Below are 22613 nucleotides of genomic sequence, written 5' to 3'. Positions count from 1 at the left end.
AATGCAGACAAATGCGATTCAACGTGAAACCCATGCTCCTGGTTAGAGAGTATGTTTTCTACGACACAGCGTGTCTCTGCACGATCATCTGTAGGGCTGTCGTGCACGGTAAAGCTTAATTTATGTGCAAACATTAAACTATTCTCATGCAGGGTTTCTGGTAGATAGCAGATATAATACTTTTTTAGTTCCTCCGTTCATTATCTCCATTTAGCTCAATTAGGGGATCAACACAGTTTTTCAAGCATACAATTCACAATAGTTTATTTTGGACTAAGATGGTAAACCAGCTGTTTGGCAGTCTGACAGAGACTCAAATGATTAATCTTTCTTTCTTTGAAAATTGAACATATTTCAGTTTGCTTTGCCAAATGGGTTAAATGGGTTGTGTATTTTTTGTTTAGACATTTTATGGCTCAATTAAAAAAAAATAACACAACCTGACAGATTAATCGAAGTAAATAACTTCATAGTCCAAGCATGAATCTCCTCATTTGTTCTGCTTTAAAAACCAGATTCTCTGTGGAGCAGCATCTCATTGACTTGATAATGATAGCATCACAGCACGATGTCTTTAGTGGAATTTGAAGAGAAAAGAGACATGCCTGTGAGGAGAAACTCAGAGAACGAGAAGGCTACACAGCCGTAAAACAGTCACGTCGAACAGCTGACAGGATAAAACATGGGTGAAGATTGACAGCAGAGCTCCACCGGTGCCAGCTGTAGCAGTCGGACTGTGCAACTTTTCTGAATGTGCTGAGAGGATGTGACTGTTTAAAATTGGAGCTCCCCTTCGGGCCCTAAGGCTGTCTAAATGTTAATATATGGCTGTCTGACATTCTGGTGCTGCAGTCACTGGACTGTGGACCTTCATAGACAGAAACTGGAGGAGAGTTGGAAAGAAGCATAAGAGGAAGCCCTGGGGTGGACATGAGAGAGGCGTGGGGGAGAAAGGTTGAGGTTTGGAGGAAAAAGTTTGAGTAGAGTGATACAAAGGATTTGGCTTGATGAGAGGTGAATTCCAGGTAGAGGGAGGATGAATTGGTAAAGGAAGGATGGATTTCAAGGGAAGACAGAGCAGAGCATGCAGGCATAGCTGCAGGGCTTAAGGGCCTTTGGGGCAGTTGGAGGATAAAGACCTGCCGTGGGCCACTGGACCAGAGCCTTTGCTCTTCTTGTGTGAGTGTTTGTATATGTGTGGCCTGAATGTATCGAAAGCCCCTGTAGAGAGCCAACGGTGCACATCTGTTCACCTCTTGAGCTCCCACCTTGGCAGAGCTGTGGCCAGAGCGAACCAGTTTTAAACTGATTCTTCTCTGCATTTTTACTGCCGTTTTCTGTTGATCAAACAGGTGCAGTGTGATAATCATACGTAGAGCAGGAAATGCTTGGTTTATAAAAGTTAGGGATGCTCCTTGAAACTCATTTGCTTGCTGATTGCATGAGAGAGAAAAAATCAGAGGGCTCAATGCTGTAAAAGTAAGAAGACTGTGAGAAAACTTTCCGAAGTAAATTTAATTACTTTTCTCAAGTAATGCCATCAGGGTGTTACCCATTCTTCAGCGTAGTATATGTGTGGCAGTTCATAAGAACTGCAAAGAAGGTGATCGGCCGTCCACTCCCCTCCCTGGACTCCATTGACAGTTATAGATGTCTCTCCAAATCCAGGGCGATTTTAAAAGACCACCTCCATCCTAACCTCCACCTATTCAACATCCTGCCCTCTGGAAAAAGGTTCAGATCCAACCAACAGACTAAAAACAGCTTCTACCTTTGGGCTGTCAGAACTCTCAGTGCACCAGAACACTGACAAACCTGCGGCCTTCCCCTTTGAACTTATGGTAACCTGAGTGTGTGTATGTCAGCGTGGGTGGATGTGGGTGTGTACGCGTGAGCAGACCCCCATACAGTTATTCTGTGCAATATCTTGGCAAATGTGCAATAATCCCATTTTTCTTTGGTAACTTATACTTTTTTATTGTAACTTATACATCGTATAAAGTGTATATATATATATATTGTGTATTGCATATTTGTGGTTTTGCTACCTAATTTAGTTGTGCAGGCAACTGTACAATGACAATAAATTAAGTTCTAAGTTCTTATGAAAAAGGATTAAAGCGCTTCCTCATTGGCTTCACTGTTCACAGCTGGAAGCCGCCTACATCCATGCTAATAAACCATCTGTGAGCTGTTAACATGAGCTACACTCCGTGTCTGTTCACATATAAAGGGTTATCTTTATCTAACACTTGAGAAAAAGAATGTCTTTTGTGGGAGTGTCCTACAGGAACCTAGCAGGTGAAACTGGAGCCCAGTAGTGCAGCAGTAGTGGATCAGTAGTGTTACCGGTTCATCAATGTGATCAGCTCCTTCTTTTCCAACCACAGTCTGAACACACAGCTCCGTCAGAGTGGCTGGACGACTTTGTGAGAACTTTCAACGATCGTCTTTCAACGAGCACCATAAAAGGGCAACAGATCCACAGTTCAGTTTGGAAAAGTGACGTCACCACATTCAGATTAGATGAGCGTGCCGATGGCTAAAATGCCTTTAAGTGTAGCCTTAGGCAGCATGAGAAGTATTCAGCAGAGTGATAGAGGTGATTCAGTTATTCGTTTTCCAGTCTTAAGAAAATCCCAGCTTTACGGTAAGCATGTTGCACTGGGAGAAACATAATGATTTACATTTTGTCAAGTGTATTTCTTTTATTTTTTATTTCGTTTGTCTCACACTGCAGCTTCACTTTTGATTTAAAAGTGCTCGTCTCCCTCAACACACCCACACTCCACCGCTTTCCCGCAAGTATTTCACATCAGTGTGGCGTAATGAACTGAAACAGCCTCACTGAATCAAAGCGTTGATCAAACGCTGGTGAGTGTAACTTCTGTTTGATGTGTTGGAAAGAAGTCACAAATTAACCAAAAACTATCAAACTGAGGTTTTTGTTTTGTTTTTTTATCTTTTCTTTCTTTCTTTATTTTTTATACTTTTTGCTGTTATGTCAGGTAACACTGCTATTCTTCCAGTGTGGGATTGATTTATTTGTATATCCACAAAACACACAAATTTAAAAAAGGTATGTTCAAGTCACTTTTTAGACAGAAATTTATGCAAGTGCAAAACAAATAAACCAATAATCTGATGAATATACCAAGATGCTTGAAAAAACGTGAATGTTAAACCTTACCTCATAAACTCATTTTCACCTATTTTGTTTTGGTATCGTCTCACATTGAGACTGTGGCTGTTCTGAAATAACATGTTTTCCTGCAGAGTATTAGAGAAAAATGTGTCAAGGACATGTGTGTGTACATTTAAGTGTTATAAAAACATTAAACTAACAGTGACTGAACACCCCCACCCCCAACCCCCCGACCCACAGCAAGGTCAAATCAATTTTCTTTCTGTAGCACCAGTTCCCCTTAGCAGTCATCTCAAGGTATTCTATAATGTCAGCAGCAAAGACTCTATTAAAGAGAAAACCCCAATGATCTCCTGATCCCATCTGAGCAAGCACTTGTTCATGAAAGCGAGGAAGAACCCCCGTTTAAAAGGAAGAGACCTCTGGCAGAACCAGGCGCAGGGAGAGGAAAGAGAAGACAGAAAAGAGGGGCAAAGAAAGGCCATGAACAAAAAACAGAAAGTACAGGAGAGTAGACACAAGTAAATGACAGAAAATAGAAGCGTTAACCAAGCCTGGTTTTCCAAGTAGGGAGTGTTTGTATCCTAAACCCAAACTCTGAGCTGATTCCAAAAGAAAGAAAGGAAGGAAGCATAGGCAAACCTGCACTTTGAAGGACATTGAAGAAAAGCTTTTGTGGTGTCAGATAATAGATCATGTCTCATTTACATATTTAAATATAAGATATCAGATTGTCCCGAAGTAACAAACTGGGGAAGTTTTTGGCCCCTTGATCATATTGCACGTGTTGTCTCTTCTGTTAGTTTAGTCAGAGCTGCTATTTAAGAATTGGAGATTTTAATTCACCCAAAACTAAATTTCTGAAATCTAATGATGTTTGAGAATGCTGCCTCAGAAACGTATGTGCAAACAGTTGCTGTATCATTTAGCTTGTTTGCCAGATTTGGTAGCAAACAGAAGAGATTTGTACAAAGTCAGCATCAAGGCACTTAATTTTAACTTCAAACTTCTGAGGAATGACTTCGGGGTGTAAGGGCGTTCCTGCTCACCTCGGATCGCAGCTCCGCTGCTGAACACAGTTTGGGACATTGTGTTAAATGTGGAATCTCATTTTTTCTCACTTCATCCTCATCTTCCCCCTCCTCCTCCGCAGGCCGACTGTCGCTCCAGAGAATACCTTCGCATACACTTCCCATCTGCAGATACGTGATTCAGAGAATGAGGTAAGCGTAAAAATCTTACACGTGTGGGTCTCACACTTTGTTGTACACGCTCACACATACACACTCCAAAGTATGTGTAGTGACTTCATCGCTAAAGTAATTTACAGTCTTAAAAAAAGCTTTAAAGCCAGTGACTCAAAGGAAATTCCCCAAATCCAAAAGTAAAGCCCAGATTGTTGGTACAAAGCCTCATCATTCTCATCTAATTTGCTGCCGGAATTAAGCAAATCTATTATGTAGATGAATAAACAGAAGATAGAGTTGTCTTCAGAAAACTGAAATTGTCTCAGAGTCAGTTTTCTTACTGCTTATTAGTTCAAGCATTGAAGGGAGAGCGGCAGGAAAGAACCCGTAAAACTGTTCCAAACATTTATGGACTGCACGGCACAAATGCCGATGTCTGTAAGAAAATATTTGAGCTTTATCCTTCATCCTCAGGGAGGTCAGAGGTCATCTACAGTATTTGTGAAGCAGCAGTCCTACAGCTTGTCTTCTGTGACAGGAAATAACTCCATCCTGCCACAGAAGAGTGGACAAGTTTATGTTGAAGAGCCTTTGACGGGTTCTCTGCATTTTCAGGGGGGTGTGGACAGGCCAGAGGTGAACCAAAGACACTTCAGGTGAAGCAGAGACACACAGGCAGTCAGAGAGAGGCAAGGATGAGGAGAGAAAAAGCCTTTGATCCTCTGATTCTCATCTGAAATAACAGGCAGCGCTGCCGAATCTTACCCTACCTTCCTCATTACGGATCAAAGCTGCAGACAGTTAGCACACTCAGATGCTTCGAAAACGCAATCATCTTTCATTTTCCCGAGTATTTTTAATCGTGCACAGAATCAAACCTTTAGGTCTGGAGTGCAGATGCTCGAGCGAGCTCACACTCACGCGCTTGAGGATGTGTGCACCTTCACGTCCCTTGATACCCTACTTGGAAACATAATGGGATGTCCGTGTTCATCCGCTCAGAAGCTTCCTGACTTTGTGAATCCTCTGAGCGCGCTCCACACTTTGATCACCCTCTCTACAAAGAGACTGAGACAGCGAGAGAGGCTTTGTGCTGAGCAGGCAGGGCTACAGCGGGTTCCTCCAGGCCTTAACCCAGCTTTACCCTCTCACTCTCTCACTCACTGCAGGCACATTTGATCAGATGCACTGTACCTTAGTGGTTTGAGCTGAAGTACACACTTTAGGCAGGTAAACGCTTCATTTAAAGAATAGCAAGACTATGATTTGTATGCATGCTGAACATTTTGTAGGAAATTGCTACTTTGAAATGTTTTTCTATCAGAAAAAAGGGATGTTGCATAGGAGCAGGTGAGAACCACCTTCCTAACACCACACACAGACACAATAGTTGCTGTGCTCTTTATTTGTTGCACAGTGCTCGGATTGGGCGTTGTGCCTCGATACTGAATTTTCAGCTGCCGTCAACTCTCCTCCTCACTGTAGCTCCTCCACCTGGTCCCAACGTGCTACTGCATGAATAGAGGAGGCTGATTGGACGTTATGTAACAGGTGTTCCACGCAGCATCCCCTAGCAGTGCACCCTGAACCACCCGCCCCCTCTGTCCTCCCACAGCTGAGCCACAAACCACACCCCACTACCACAACACTTAAGTGGATCCACTATGCTTTCCTTATTGTCTGTCTGAGCATCAGACTGATTTCAGTGCTCGATTTCTGAAAACTTTTTTACTCCAGGATCTGCAGGTTTCCATCGCTTTTGTTTTTTTAGGGGCAGCCAATTGAAAGAGTGCTCGTTTAAGGTTTAAAGCTAAAAATACACATTTTTCAAGAGCATAATAGGTTCTTTTTGATGCCAGTTTTTAATTAACTAAATAATTTGTACTGTTTGTTCATCCATCCATTCATTTTCTTCTGTTTTGTTTTTGTTTTGTTTCTCTTCTCTTTCCGTTTGTGGTGGATCAGACGTAATGTGATCAAAACATAAGCCTAAAATATTTCATCATCCAATTTTGTTTTTTATCGTTATCATTTTTTATTTTTGCGTGACTCCAATGATTTATGAGCTCTTTTCCAAGTGTGTTTGAAGCTTTAGACTTGTGAGGTATTTCTGTTCAATATCATTTAAAGGAGCTCTCTAATTTTGACCCGTTTTGGACACTTGCTACTCCGGCAGTGCTAGTCTATCTGATTTAAAATATCTAACCTTGTGAAGACTCTGTCCCTGGGTGGCAGAGGAAGAGAAATAGTCTCTGTGTCTGTCGGAAAGAGGAGAGACACATGAAAGATGGAGCAGCAGGAGAGGAGACGGGGAGATCCAATAAAGGAGGGAAACAACAGGAGCTGCAGAAGGAGAGAGACAGAGCAAGAGTGTGGAAAAACAAATCAATGGCTGTGTAAGACAGAAAAGGAAAGGAGTCAAGGCAAGACGATAAAAGCTTATCAGTAATGTGAGTGATAGCGAGATATGCTGGATGTGCTTACCTGTTGTGATTTACTCTGCATGACAGTTTGCTTCTGCCTCGGCTTCAGTTTGTCTTTCTGCTGTTTTGCCGTCTGAGTTCTGCATTTAAACACAGCACAAAGTAAATGACAGTCATCATAACAGTATCCATTATGTTTACAGTAGGGTTTTATGTAACCCTTCATCTATGGGCTGAGGGGGCTCAGTGGTCTACTTGGTGCTGTGTATTTTACATGGGAATTACTGTAAAAATCCAAGTCTGGATTTAGTCTATTCCAGCTGCCATAGGGCGAGAGGCAGAGTGTACCTTGGACAGGTTACCAGTCTGTCACAGGGCTAATACAGAGTGACAGACAGCCATTAACACTCACATTCATGCCTATGACCAATTCAGAATCACCAGATAACCTAACCCCATGCATGTCTTTGGACCACCCAGAGAATTGGGTCAGACTATAACTAATGAAGTTTCTGGTGAGCATTTATTTTTTGTGCTCCATAATAATGTTGTCGATTAAAACGAGACAGAGAGAAAACTAGTTTAGTAAGTAAAGTTTAAAGGGAGCAGGGAAAGCATAGCTTGTTTCAGAAAAATTATAAACTATGTGGATTCCCCAAGTCCCCAAGTATAAGATTAATATAGATTAGTTTGATCTTTTGATTAATTCAAGAACCAGGAGGAGCACAGGGTGACACACAGGTGGGCTACATCTTATGCAGAAGGTGCATTCTGAAAAAGGAGACTCCACGGTGGTGTCAAGGGAAGACTGTAGCTAGGCAACATTTAATGACAGTCTGTAGGATGGATTCGGAAATCAAGAAGAGGAAGCAAGTGAAGGCAGACGTTAAGGATTAAATGGTGGAAGCTGAAGACGGAAGAATGTTGTGCAAGAGTCCAGGAAGGACTTGAGACAAGCTCTGAGTGGTAGGAAGGAGTTGCCAGATGACTGTGAAAGTACAGCTGATGCGGTGAAAGAAACTGCCATGAATGTGTTTGTTGTATCCTCTGGATAGAGGGAGAAGCATGTGAGGCTGGACACTAAGGAAGGAGAAAAGGACTTTTGGCTAGGAAGAAAGATTGAGCTGGAAAGTATGTGCATCTCCATACGAGAGAAGATGACAGAGGGAAGAAGCTGATGAGCCACAGGCTGAACAGGTTGAGTGCTAGTATTAGTGAGTTACAGTATGTCCAGGTTCTGTTGTTTCATCTTCTGATAGCCCCGTTGTAGCATTGTCACAAACTTTCAATAAGCCATCTGCAAACTATTCAGTTTGAGTTAGTGAGATCAGTTCAATCTACACCCTGCTGTTAGACAAATTTTACTGCCCTTTACAAAAACATTTCTAAAATGTCAAGGATAATGTTGGAGAACTAGTCGGGCCAAGGTTGGGCCGATGAGCTCTGTTGGGAGCAGCCGCACTCATTAAAAACTTATAGCAGTACAAGGACACAGCTTGTTGCTGGTAGTATTCAGCATGAGTATTAACTGGAGGACGGAGCTACAGAGGCATTTGGTGTTTCTATTCTTCCACCTCAGAAACACAGGTACCACCGCCCATCACCGGCTGTCATTCTGACATCTTTTAAACACAATCACTCAGTCTCAGCTCACTTTGGACTGATTAACTGGCCCGTCATGAGCGAAGATGTGTGTTTGTGCCCAGACTGCGTTATATTGGAGTTAAGCTAACATCTTTTTTTGAGTCTGGCACGTGTTAGGAGAGATTTTTTATGCTTCTTCACACAAATATATCTTTGTAGAAATGTACTCATTTTTAATGTGCCGTACTTAAAAAAGATACGTTACGTGAACTTAATACTTTAGCAAAGTAAATTAGCTCTCATTTCTCTTCAGCAAATTAAAGTCAGAAAATATTAGTGTAAATGGCCTAAATGTTTTTCTTAGAAAGCTAAGAATACCTGTGCAACATTTTAAAGAGCATATGTAAATGAGTTAAGTGGATTTGTATGGCTGGTGCAAAACGTAAAGCGCCATTGCTCAGATGCATCTTAACACCTTATGGCGCTGTAACCACCCAGATTTGTTTCACTGGACACTCCCCATCGCCTGACTCTAAACCATGTGCTTACATGACCAGCCCATCCTTGATGGTGCCGCGGTGGCAGATGTATATGTTCATGCAACTGGTCGTTTTTCACATTTTTCTGCTCTTTGCAGATTCTGTAAGTTTTACTGGAACTTTAACTGCTTCACATCGTCATGTCCTATCACAGCAGACCGTGGGGTGGCTGAAGTTGTGTCAGAAACCTCTCCTCTGTTTCTAGTCTCAATTAAGGTGGCCTGTTAATAACTAAATCTTGCTAAACACTACTGTTGGCTACACAAGCCCTAGAAAATGCAACGAAAATTATGAAATGAAACAATATGCAGAGTAAACTGCTCTGTATGTGGGCAAAAACTACAGTTAACTCACTATAAGTACATAAACTCCACATTTACCAATAGGTTAAAGGGACTGAAAAACAGTAGCACAGGTAGAGGAGTTTCCTAATGTTAGCTAACTTCAGTTACTTTGAACTGTAGCATCAAAAACCTCGAGTCCATTGAATCAAACAGGGATTTTTTTACTTTTGAAACATGTCATTTGTGACAGAGAGATTATTTTAGATCAAAAGTCTTGCTTTAAGTTCAAATTTAGTATCATTGTTAGATTTCAGGTCGACACAATATCCCAAAGTTTGCTTCATCATTGCGTGCAGAGGGCGCTGCGGCTCAGTGTGTCCTGCAGGACTGTAGCCTCCGGCTGTGTGTGTCAGGCGCTCGGCCCAGACTGACCCAGACTGTAGAACAAACACTTCTTACGCCAACTCTGCTTCTGAGGGACAGTAAATAAAACATGTTCAGGTGAATGAGGGGCACAAAGCTGTAATGATAGTTTTTTCCTCTTACTCTCTGTGTCCATCTGTTCCTCATTTTCATTCTCTTTGCTGCACGCACACCATCAATTTACAATTTAAGTTAATGTGAAGGAGTACAGTTAGAGATGATTGTTAGTGAGTAAGCCGATATCATTTGTGAGCCACTGATTTACACGAGCAGAGGGTTAAACAAGTTTTCAGCAAACCAAAAGGCTAAACATACAAATTGGAAAGAGAAAACGGAGACGTAAACACAGTTTTTTCCCGTGCAATAAAATTTATTGACATTTCAGCTGTGCTCATTTTCTACCTCGAACTAAAGTGATATAGATAGTCTAGCTGAACAGTTGGCTTTTTAACAGCCAGTCTGATTGTGTGCTCACTTCTGTTGGGTGAGATTTCATTGCTTTATTCTTGATGCTTTCTCAGACGTGTCACTTTGATGAGTACATGACACACAAATAACAACCTAAGTTGTCAAAAACCAGTGTCATCTGTTAAAGCTGCAGTAGGGTTGGGTTACAGCCTCCTCTGTGTGATTCTGCCCCAAGCAGCAAAAAACACTGATTAATGCTGCCTTAAACCTGCATTTTAAAGCGTGCAGTGTGTTCTCGAGGCTTGTTTTGTAGGCGTTCACAATAACTGCAAATCCAAACATTTGGCCATCAGATTTTTCATATTTCTTCTGTTCATAATCAAATGGAATCGTGTTTTTAAGTGTCCAATGAGCTGCCCAGCGTGTATTTACAATCTCTCTTTATCTCTAACATCCCCAAATCCAAATATGCTTTGTCACATCCTGTCGGCGCGGCGTGCAGAGTAGTGTCACCGCATTATTACTGTTTGTTGGGCTGTTTCTTTCACCGTTTCTGTTTTGCACTTTTTCTTTGTCTCTGTGTTTTGTGTGTGCATGCAACAGAAAACAGAAAATGCTCCCTGTTGAATTTAATGTTGAAATTGAAGCTGGAATTATGATGAAGCCATTTTTGTCTGAATCCCCCGAGGACTCCCTTCTATACTTCTCCTGTTTCCTTTTCTTATTAGGCTTCATTTCACAGTCCCCACTCACTTGTTCAAGTTTCACTGGCTCAGCTTCATCAAAATTTATTTGTGCTTTGTATATATTTAGCTCCCTCTAATCCGCTCTGTGACTCCTCCTTTATCTGGCAGTCAGATGCAATCACTGGCACATTCTACTCTGTGTTGAGATATTAGCAGATGGAGTCATTAGTAATTTTGAACTAGTGAAGGGCAACCTTCAGCCAAGATTTTTTTAATAACATGACTCTCTGGCATTTTTTTGGTATCCATGTTTTCTTTCTCTTTTCTTCTCTACTTGTTATTGCTTGACTCTGGGTTGCCTTGATGTGTGTTTCCCTTCCTGCACCCTTCCCAGTGGAGAGAGTTGCACAGCTAGCCTGAGGCTGACATAGTACAGTAACAGTGAAGAGTGTGTATACTATGAGTGTGCATTTCTGTGTTTATGCATTGATGGGGTGATAAGTAAGAAGACAAATTGCAAAAGGGTCGGGCAGTGCAAGGATGGCCAGGGGTTTGCGTGATCAGATTTAGGAGGTTGTGAGCAGAGATGATGGGGAAGGAGATGAATAACGAGATGATTTGAAACCTAAAAGCTGGGAGGAGGCGAGAGGAAGAGTTGGCATCATTGGACTATAAAAGAGTTTCTCTCCTTGTGTATTTCCCATTTCTATCGGCATTCTGTCATCAGTTTCCACGTCAGCAGAGATACAAATTGCATAGAAAACAGAAGAGAGGAGAAAGTAAAAAGGACACGTTGCACTTAAAGACTGACTCCCTGGGATAAGAAGAGGAGGAGGAGGAAAGAGGAGAGGAGTAAGATGTCGAGGGAGTTTCTAAAGGAGAAAAGCCGATGCTTTATGTGGAATTCTGCAGATAGAGAAACGACCCTCCCCTCTCTGTCTTTTTCTTCTTCTTTTTATTTATCCTCCCTCCCGTCTGTCTGATGCATCGGAGGAGAAACTGCATTAATTCCACCATGGTCGCACACAGTAAACCCTCGGCATCGCATTTTGTGCCGCCTTGCCTACCTCTGGCAGGATGCCGCTCAAGTACTGATAAATTGCCACCACCCACCTCATTTTTCACCGCAGCCGTCTCATCGTCAAACACACTGACACAAAACCCCTGTATGCTCCTCAGCAATAACAAGAACAATCGCTGAACCCCAGGAATCAGAGACGAGGAGATAGAGGGGAAGGACAAATGGAGAGGTGGATAAGTAGGTGTGTTCTAGGAAGGGGGCAGAGAAATGAAAACACAGCTGCAAACATTAATTTAGTTTTAGTTTAACATGCTTTGGGCATCATTTTCACATTTGTCAGCAAACATAACATAACTTTGTGTTTGGAGTTTTGATTTTTACATTGAATATATAGGATATACTGGATTCCTGTTTTGACATCTTTACCGTAAGCTTTAGTTTCATTGTAATATTTGAATATGTTTTTACTCTTCTTCGTTTAGAGTTCTTGTTCTCTATTTAGCTTCAGTTCCTTTTCTGAGTTTATCTCTTGTGTTTTTAGTTCCCTCAGCTTTTCCCTGTTTGTTTCTCCTTTTGTCTCATCTCTGTAACAATGCCTTAGTCCCCCCTGTGTTTTTTAAGTGTTCATTTTTATGTCTATGTTGGTAGCCTTTAAGTCATTTCCTCTGTGTTCCCCCATGAATGAATTCATTTCTGATTATTATTAATCTTTGATTTTTGAGGGGCTCCTTGTTTCAGTATGGTGATTGCTCATTTTCTGCTTTACTTTGATACGTTTCCTCTTGTTTGCTGCTTTGGGTTTTGCTTCCTCCTTGTCTGATGGTCTTCACCTGTGTCAATTGCCTGCACGTGCACCTCGTTCCACAGCTGTGTCTAATCCCCAATCAGCCCTCAGTTAGCATATAGTCCAGTCCTCCGTACTCTGTGAAGGTGTGCAAGTTCTGTGGATTTTCTTCATGCGCGATCAACTGCTTGTTTTTTTTCCCCCCTGCCCCTTATTTTTCTTTTGCCTCCTGCATTTGAGTCCATCTCTGAAGTCTAACTAATCATTTGCGATAGCATATGAAAAACAACTTCAAGACACTGACCAAGATAAATCTTTCCTCAGTCCTCTAAACTGGCCTTAATTTCCCCCACAGTTGCCAGTTCTGATTTTATGTCTTTCCGTTGCTTATTTCAGGAAAGAATGGTGACATATATTTATTTATTTTTTGCTTAGCTCTTTTCTGACTCTGGGGACAAATGTGAAATATTGTTAGTTTAAAGACCATACTGATTTTTACACATCTATGTACAAAGATAAGTCAGAAAATATACAGAGACTGACATTTAATAGCAGAATAGAGAACAGTGATGTATGGGATCCACCGCCAGTAATAAAATATATATAAAAAAGCACAATGGTAGGTTGTGTCTGACCTCTTGAGGTTGTGGTCAGGTGCATTTTTAAGGAGCTGATCATTATGATCCAATAAAGGTGAAAAAGTTGCAGAAATCAAGCATTTAAAAAAAGGGGGTGTTATTATTAAAAAGACATGTAAGTTTCAGGGTGTGCAAAATTTTCAATGAGAGTTTTAAATGATGATCAAATCCTGATGTATAATCATGTTTCCATACTTACATGTTGTTCAGCATAACAACGCAGGACAGTATCATTTGTATGCATTACATCACCGTTGCTGTGGGTAAACATGGTCGCCATGTTATGGCAGAATTTCTTTGTGTAGTTTTAAGTAAGTTAAAGGTAAAATACAGTTTTATATACACACACATGGTCATGTGAATAGCTCTACTGTCCCCACATGACACAATGTTTCACCTACAGGAGGATTTCATTGACGTCGAGGTTTCAAACGGTGGCACAAGAGGATTAAGGTCTTTTTTTTCAGCTGCTGATGAGTTTTGAATTTAAGCTGTGTCACTGCACGACACGACAAATATTTGTTGCCTGCTTCCGTATCCCAACAGTGCCATCAATTCCAGCCACATCACGGTAAAAAAAATTCCCCCAGGCAGTCGTGTTGGAAGGTTTGAGTCACACCGCAGATTCCTGCCGCATACTGCTCTGTTCGCAGGACACCGGTTCGGCAGGAGAAAGGTCTTTGGGTGACTCAAAGATGTGGAAAGACACATAGACAAGTTAATCCATTTCTCTCTGCTGCCATCATGCTTTGACCTTTTCTGCTGGTGAATAATGTCAGTGAGAGGGAGTCATGCCTGATATCGAGGTTCATGCACTGATGAACCGCTCCAACAAATCACTGGGTGGAAAGATCTTGTTTGTCTGTTTCTGAGTAAAATGTGGGGGTACATCACACCCCCTCTGTGTCTCCATATGCAGGAAGAACTATGACTTGGAGAAATTAGAGGATTATTGGGGAACAAGACTTGTATGAAACTACTGCTGTGCTTTTACTAAACTTGTGGTTAGTTTTGTGGGACAAATAACTAGAGACAGTTTTACTAAATGGATAAATTAATTCCCATTAGTTCTGGTATAACATTTGTTAACAGTGATGTTAAAATAATGTTTTTGATTTGCATGAGGTGCGATAAAGTTTTACAATTCGACTCGCAACTTGCAAGATCAAGTGCATCTCTGCACCACTTCCAGCTCAACCTCCATTTTCGATGTGTCGGTCGTGTGAGCTGAAACTAGTCATCTGTCAACTGGAATTTCATTTTGGTAAAGAGGATATAGTTACGAGAAGACGAACCTTCAGGGAGGCAGGAAGCCACACTTTAGGTTGTTTGCACTGAAAGTTCTCCCTCAGATGTGTGATGATGTTACAGGAGAGGAGAGTGCTGACAGTCTCACCCTGAGGGATGAAGCCGAGGTGCGCAGCCCCATCAGTCTTTAATAAAACAGAAAAAACCAAAAAGCTTCCTGGCAACATTGCTGATCTGTTGCACTGTGTGTGGACACTTTCACAAAACCGGACAGTTACATTCTGCAGTTATCTGTTATGTGCTTTATTATAAGTCCATGTCGAAATTGTAGTATCTGGTCACATGTTATATATAGACTGGAAATAGAAGCTCAAAGGTGCACAATAAGATAACCTTGAAGTGGATTTGATCTAAATTTGGGTTGAATTTTGCCACGTTTTGACTGATTTGCTGCTTCACTGTACAGTAAATCATGAGTTAAATTTAATACCAGGTTAGAAATTTAATGTTATTTCTCTCAAAGATGAATTCCAACAATTTTAACACAGTACGATCAGTTTACCTTTGGGCTCTATAGTCTGAAACTATGAGAAATGACTCATCTTTCTTCAGGTATAAAATGTCTGAGGAACATTTCTAAATGCACTGAGACAAATAATCCAAAGGGTAATTTTTTTAAGTTTTCTTGGAAAATTCCTCCTTACTCTGTGGATATACAAATACTACTGAATCATTAGAGTAAACTTTGTAAGTTGGAGAACTGTAGAATATTTTAGTTCCTGAAGACATATGAGTCAAAGTGATAAATCACTGTGCCTTTAGTCTGAACAATCTAGCCATGATTAACTGCTTGGTTCTTATTGTGCAGTAAATTATTCTCCCTTTCATGCGGATATGCTGTTCCTATCTTCAATGCCGTGTTAGAGGCTAATGATGAGGAGCTTCAATTGAATTTTCACAGCATCTAAATGTAAAAGATGAATGTTCAGAGAGGGTGTTTGACACGGCCTTTAATGACACTTTTCTTTATATTTCTGAAAGGCTAAACCCAAAAAGAAACCCTATCTGGGCTTTGTTCTGTTTCGTATTCATTCTCCCAGAAATGAAAAACAGTGTCTCTTTGACCTCGCACCGTGTCTCCACCTTTATCTGCAGCCTCCTGCTCTGTTGTGGCAACCTGACATGTGAGTGATTGATAGACGGTGGGGCTGACACCGCCTGGTGCTTGACTTATAACGACAAGTGCTCTGCTGCAGCATCGGACAAATTGCCTTGTTTACATCCAATAGAAGCCTTGGCGCCAACACAGCCATCCACACCAGCATCACACCTGTGTGTTTTTACCCCAAGCAGGTGTCTTCACCATCAAACTTCTCACATGGCCTCCCTGTAAACTATAAAATCAATTGGGCCTTTTTTTCCCTGAGGCTTCTAAAGACAAATCAATTGAGGACGATCCATTGTAATAAGGACGTATCAGCCTTGGACGAGGCAGACGAGATACTGGGGGTTATTTGATTTTCCTGCGAGGGGGAGAGAGGCTCAGCTGACAGGGCCAAGGCTTTTGTTTTCATTGAGTGGCTATTATGTGAAGTCCACCCCGCTTAGTGGCTCCATCGTTACTGGCAGCAGACCGCTGCGCTCCCACTTGTAAGGTGCTTTAGTCAGCAGTGATGGTCGGCTTCGTCAAGAGTGGGATTAATTCTCTCAGAAGCCTTTCCCACCGACGTGGACGTTTTGGGCATTAATGAGATTCCCACCTTAGCTTTGTTGCATAACATTGAACTGTTGTGTTAAGATAAGATAAGATAAGATAAGATAACCTTTATTAGTCCCACACGTGGGAAATTTGTTTTGTCACAGCAGGAAGTGGACAGTGCAAAAGTTATGAGGCAAAAAGACCATCTAAACTATTGAGTTGTGTGTTCACTAGGGTGCCTGCTGGTCCATGATGAGGACGTTAAAGTCCAGCCATTTATGTTCAAGTGTTCAGTGCTTTCGTTCAGAGAGCAGTAGCTTTATTAAACCTTCCAACCAATGTTGGGGCAAAAATGAGCTGAGCCACCATTTAACCCATCGTTTCCTGAGTATGACAACATTTTAGCGTAAACTTTGAGGCTTGTTTGTTGTTTTTCAAGCTTTAAATAGCTCTGGATGATTTAAACAGATTTAAGTCATAAAACCTTTGTTTTAATTTAGCTTTTAATGAGTGCACCAGTTTTTTATTTCGCTTTATTAGTTTCTTTTGGACTAATAAAAATTTTAATAATACCTTTTTGGCTCTTTTCTATTTTTTAATGAAGTGTTTAGTTCTTCTATTTTGTGTTTCTCTTGTAATTCTTGGATTTTTATTTAGTTTATTAACTTTCGTTATATGAACTGTGCTGTATAAATAAATTGATTGAAAAGTAATTTCGTGTTGTGGTTCATAAAGAACTCCGAAGTCACTCGGGGCTTTTAGCAGCTGTGGAGCTGTTGTTGATACAGGATTGCTGAGGCACTTAGTTGCCTGTGAAAATCTTTGCACTTAATTTTCTTTTGTTTAACAAACTAAAGACTGGTTTGAAAATCTATACCGTGCTAGCATGTCACACACACTGATACCTCCTCATCAAACATCTGCCAGAGGTGTTTTTTTAAAGTTTGCTTTTGTGTTGGATGACCCTTTGAATTCTATTTATGTAGTGCCGCCAGTTCACAAGAAGCACTTATATTTGAAGGCCCAACAGTTTTAGAGAGAAACACCAAATCAGTAAGATTTGGCAACAGTAGGAGGGAAAAACCTCTTTTTGTAACAGGAAGAGATCTTCAACCAAACTAGATTCAGGGCCAACATCCAGATCCATTCCAACTTTTTATTAATCCTCTAAGCACAGCTGAAAACTACCACTGACTAAGTAAAAGATAAATTAACTGGATTCAGAGCATTAGGAGATTCTCCAAGAGAGGAGACGGGACATCCACGCCTCTGTGTTGTTGTTTTGTTTTTTTAATTACTGACTCTCCCACTTTACAGCTCTTTGCAGTTTTGCATAAGTTTGCATAAGTACCCAGTGTGTGTCATATCAGATCGGATGCACACATCATATTACATCAGATGCATTGACACTAAACTTTTTGTTGGTAAGTCATCATTATGATGAGGTGCTGCAGTGGTAGGACTTCAGGCCGGTGTTTCTGTCCCCTTTCACTCTTTCTGTCATATTTACCCACATACACGCACACTTGACTTTAAACTCTTCTATAACATATGCACACACTTATGCCCATGTACACTCATTATAACCTCTGAGGAAATATAGTTTGAAGCCTCTGAAATAATCACGTTCTGATCTGCAGCATCAGCCTCTCATATTGACATCCCACGGTGCCATTATCCCCTCTCGCCCACGTGTGGCTCTTCACTCACATTTCCCACATTTCCCCTGAGGTTCCCACTGCAGGTATGTGTTTGAGCTCATGAGTATGGGCTTTCCTATTTATTTATCTTGCAATATGCCGTCATGCTTACACTTCACCGTGGGAAAAAGCTTCAGCTTATATGCACACACACACACGCACTAACCCCACTTGCTCAGTCACACACACATTAGTCACTATAAAGAACCCACAGGCTCTTTCACTGCAGCCCACTGTAATGCTCCGTCTCACAGGCCATTCATAAGCCAGAATGTGCTTGTTGGTGCAGAGTAGATCAACATGAGTAGCGGCGGCTTGTATTGCCTGCAAGTTTCCTAAAGAGATCCTGTTCCATGCATCACGCCCACTGCAGCTGATTTGCATCAGAGTAATATGGTGTTTTACTCCAGGCAAGAGGCAAGGGTGTGATTTGTTGACGAGATGAGCAGTGAATCAGCTATGTTGGTATTTGATTTCAAAGTCAAATGTCACACACATGCATGCAAGCGTCATCTACTCTACGTTCATGAATTTATGAAAGACAGCTTGTCACAGTCAAGTCAAATTTATCTGAATAGCATTATTTAGACACAGGGTAATGCAGAGGGCTAGAAAGAGGAATGCAAAGAGACAGTTACAATGTATAAACAATATATCTGTGCATGTTGTTAAGTAAAGCATGCACAGGCAGTGATGACAGAAATGTAACAACAACAATATACAATATACCGTGTGTAACCACAGAAAAACACCCATTAGAAATTAATATAAGGTTAAGAGGAGGTTGCAGACATGGTTTATTGATAAGTCTAATAAAGATTTAGTTTTAGCTGATCTCAGGGAGCTTGTTCCACAGGTGAGGACCATCAAATCTAGAGGCTGCTTCACTTTCTTTTGTTCTAATTCTGGCAACACACAGAGGGTCTGTTCCTGCTGACCTGAGAGTTCAGGATGTTTCGTAAGGCAAAAGAAGATTTGAAATGTAGCTCGGCCCTTTTAGTGATTTGTAAACTAAAATGCCTACTAGTTTACCATTTGTAAACTAGTAGAAATATTTTTAAATCTATCCTTTGGGACACAGAAAAGCTTGAGAATAGGAGTAATGTGCTTGATCGTTTTAGCGTTTGTTAAACTACAGAAAATGTAGCTATGTGGCAGTAGGGCTGATTGTTATAGGTGCACTGTATGCATGTTATGTTATGTCAGTTCTCTTCACTGACAGGATGTAACAGATGGATACTTCATCTTTTCTCCCCCTTCTTATCTTGGATTCAGTGTCAAGGCTCAGCAGCTAAAACCTGACGTTTAATGTCACACCTGCACCTCTGCCCATCCTGTCTCTTTATCTTTCTACTGTACATTTCTTTTTTCTTTCTAACTTTTTCCTCTTCTGCCTTTCAATCTTATTTTTTTCTTTCTCCCTCCTTTTTTCTCCACATCCAATTTTGTCCACCGTTCAGATGACTTTTTTCCCTATTATCTTTGCCTTCCTCTTCTTCATTTCTCCAGCTTCAGTCGTCTCTATAACTCTGCCTCCTGTCCATCACCTTCTCACTCTGGTACACAGCTGTCAGGAAAGGCAGTGAATCATATCACACTGTGCACTGGCCCAATCAGAATTCAGTATGAAGGAGCATCTCTTCAAAGCGATTGTCAGCTATTGGCAAGCAGCTGCTGTAGAGCAGAAACCATAGAGACAGATGGACAGCAAATGGAAGGACTGTAACTGAACTTCTTGCTGTTCACTGATTCTCTTTGACTGATTAGTCAAGAAGCTGCACATGTGGTAGGGACAGTTCAGCCAAATGAGTCAGGCTAGGTATGGAGATGTAGTGTAAGTTATTGAATCCTGAGCAGAATTTAAACACACTGTCAGCTTTTATTAGCCGTCACAATAGTGCTCTGTTCCTGTTCGCTCTTCCACTGGCTGAAAAGGAGAGAATATTCCTTTTTTTGTAAATAATTTCTTTTTGGAAAGGAGCCAGTGGGCTTCAGCAGGCAAGCTGTTGATGTTAACACTGCCAAAATCAGTCTGTGGTCTCTGCTGCTAACAATGCCTTTACATGTTGCTAATAGCAGTAGACCAACATAACACCTATTGTACTATTACTAATACTACTGTTGAGCTGATTTCAGGATAATCTCATTAGGATCCATTGTTTTCAAAGGAGTGCCGACAGTGTTTCATTATCGACTGCAAATGCTAGATAAACAAAAACCGAGCGAGAGCACAGAGAAAGAAAAAGCACCAGAGAATAATTTGTAACAAAATCACTTTTGTGTTACTAAATTCAAAGCATGAAAAACATTAGTTACAAAAAGTACGATGGTGACATTAACTACTTTTTTCACATGGTTGTGACTGACATGAGGCACATTTGATAAAGAAATGCCACAATTTAAACAGTCCAAAAAGATTCAGTGTTTCAGTTTGGGCATCAAGTTAAATGTGTTCTGCACAGGCTGTGTTTCTCTCACACTCTGAGCTCCGTCTTTGCTGCTTTTCACTGGCACATTTCTGTGGATCCTTGTGCATTGCCTCCACCACTGCATCAGTATTCCAGCTTTAAACCATTGGCTGAAATTCGAATTGCATCATCTGCATGCTCATTTATATTTATATCTTACTGCCTTGGCCAGTGCATCCTTATTTATCCCGTAGGCGCAGCCTCCTTTTTATCGCCCCACGTGAAAACGTCTTCATTAAAAACTTATTTCTGTATAGCATAATCCAATTAATGATAACCGTAAACTTATATATGAGAAGTTTAATCTGCAACATTATGTTTTATGCACAGCTGATGCATTTGCAGTGTGCAAAGTCTGCTCCTCTAAGTTTCTGTCATAAATATTTGGTAAAAATGTCAGCTCCTAATGTGCTGTTGATGTCATTTTGAATCATGAAGGCATGAGTTCTTACAAACTCAGCCTCTGATCTTGACTTGTGGCCTGTCACCACACCGCAGATGTCAGCCATAAATTTTGGTGCTTCTACATTTTTTCTTCCCCCCTCCATAAGTCGGTCAGCGTTGTGCGTAGGTAGCAAGCATCTCCTGGGGACCGGCTCAGTGCCAGGTGTCCCATTCTCTGTCACACTGCCATGTCCTTATCAGTCAGGTTACTGCTAACGTCACAGTGTTGAGCTGAGGCCTGAAAGTGCATCATCTCACATACTCCAAGTTCTATATTATCACGGGATACCTGTCAATCATCCTCTCCTCTCTTTCATCTGGATACTTCATGGGTGTGACCAGTAAATACTTTTTTAATTGACTTCTTCTTAACGGAAACTAGTTCAGACTAGTGAGAGTAAGACTATTCCAATGATTTTATAAATATGAGATAAAAAAATGAAAACTCTTGCACTCTTTTCAGCAGCCAGAAAAGAGTGCAATGCTGGAGAAGAGGTGCTGCCCCAAGACGAGGAATTTATCAGGATGTTGTTCATGATTGGGGGAGAGTACACTTTACCAAATCTCTGTAATAAAGAGACAGCTGACACTCCAAAGGGTTCAAGTTCTAAGCTTTGGAGGCAGAGAGAAGAGCTCAGAGAAGAGCTGCTCCTCCACATTGACAGGAGTCAGCTGAGGGGGTCTAGGCTTCCGGGACAGACCCAGGACATGCTGGGGAGATTATGGGCTAGGTGTATTGGCTTAAAAAAAGTACTGTAATTATTTACAAAGAGAAAAATGTGACAGGATCGCATGTAAAATGTAGGAACTCTGGGATTTTGTTTCTCAAGATGCAAAATATAGTGAAGAGAGAATTTAAATCAAGCGCACAACCTGAGTTACAAACATTTGTGAGGTGTGAGGGAGGTGGGGGATGCCAGATCGGGGGGCTCCCTTCCAGCTCTCCTCTCTGCTCTCTCCTATCTTGTCCCTTTTGTCTTACTTCTCTCTATCACCTTTTCTATCCCTTTGAAGAAGTGAGGCTCCATAAATGTTAAAGAGGTAAGTATTACTTCTCAGTTGCAGTGAAAATTAACTGTAGAAACTAAACAGAAGAAAGAAAAAGAGAAATAACAATTTAACATAAACCAGTGACACTCCGGGGCCTGATCAACCCTGGCAGGGCCTCCTTAGATGAGGGTGTCTAGTGATAATGGCCAAAACACCCGATGAATCCAAGGCCCACTACTGACGATGTGTCCCAAATTTTAATATGATAATGTAGATCAGATCTCTAATCCCTAAACCTAACCACGAAAGAAAAAATTGGCAGATTAGGTTGGGTAAAAGACTGAAAGTTGAGGTACACAATGATGTGTCCCCCTGGTAAAGTTCTTGGCTGGAAGCAGTGCTTAATCAATGGAAAAAACACAAACTTTGTCCAAAAACCTCTCATGTTTAACTGTTTTCCACTTTTTCTTTGGTCATTTTAGCCTTTTTGGCCAGGGTGAAGGGAGTATCTGCCATCAAACAAGAAGACAGCCGCATGTAGCTATGATGATGTTTGCTAGTTCACCTTACATGCATTAATTTAATAACGTGGTTAGCCTACTCAATGTAAATTACACACGAACAACATTAAGCTCCTCACGCAGAGAAGAACGGCTGCTGCTGCCATCATCACCCGTCATCATTTCTGCTACACTGGCAGGGCTAGGGGCCAGGACTCTATTCTTCGGGTTCTTGGGGGATGTTGCTAACTCCCGGTCCGATAACAGGCAACCCACCTGCAGTAGATGTGCTCGGTGTGAGGTCTCGCAGCAAGCTATCAAATACGATGCATTTCTCGGCTTTTAACAAAATGCTATACGTCGCCAGGTGTTTCATCAGATTCGAGGGGTTACCTCCTTTGCACAGCATCACCTTAAAGCACTTGTTGCAGGCTGCTGAGTT

General features: G+C 41.3%; 1 protein-coding gene across 2 annotated transcripts in view; it reads left to right on the top strand.

The window, feature by feature from the left end:
- The window catches only part of LOC308394748 (endonuclease V-like), a 68538-nt gene that overhangs the window by 30361 nt on the left and 15564 nt on the right, over positions 1–22613 (top strand). The window contains exon 8 of one of the 2 annotated variants that reach the window (XR_013971282.1): positions 4299–4361. Coding sequence is in view for 1 of the 2 variants with exons in the window: in XM_080879221.1 (XP_080735347.1) it covers positions 4299–4355 (57 nt within the window). In the remaining variant the exon portion in view is untranslated. Of the gene's footprint in view, positions 1–4298; positions 4369–22613 lie in introns of those variants that run through there. The other variant, XM_080879221.1, reaches the window with a different exon arrangement.

Source organism: Rhamphochromis sp. 'chilingali' (genome assembly GCF_963969265.1).
Source record: "Rhamphochromis sp. 'chilingali' genome assembly, chromosome: 4".
Lineage (NCBI taxonomy): Eukaryota > Metazoa > Chordata > Actinopteri > Cichliformes > Cichlidae > Rhamphochromis > Rhamphochromis sp. 'chilingali'.
The sequence above is the reverse complement of the archived record's forward strand: the minus strand, read 5'-3'. Positions and strand labels throughout refer to the sequence as shown.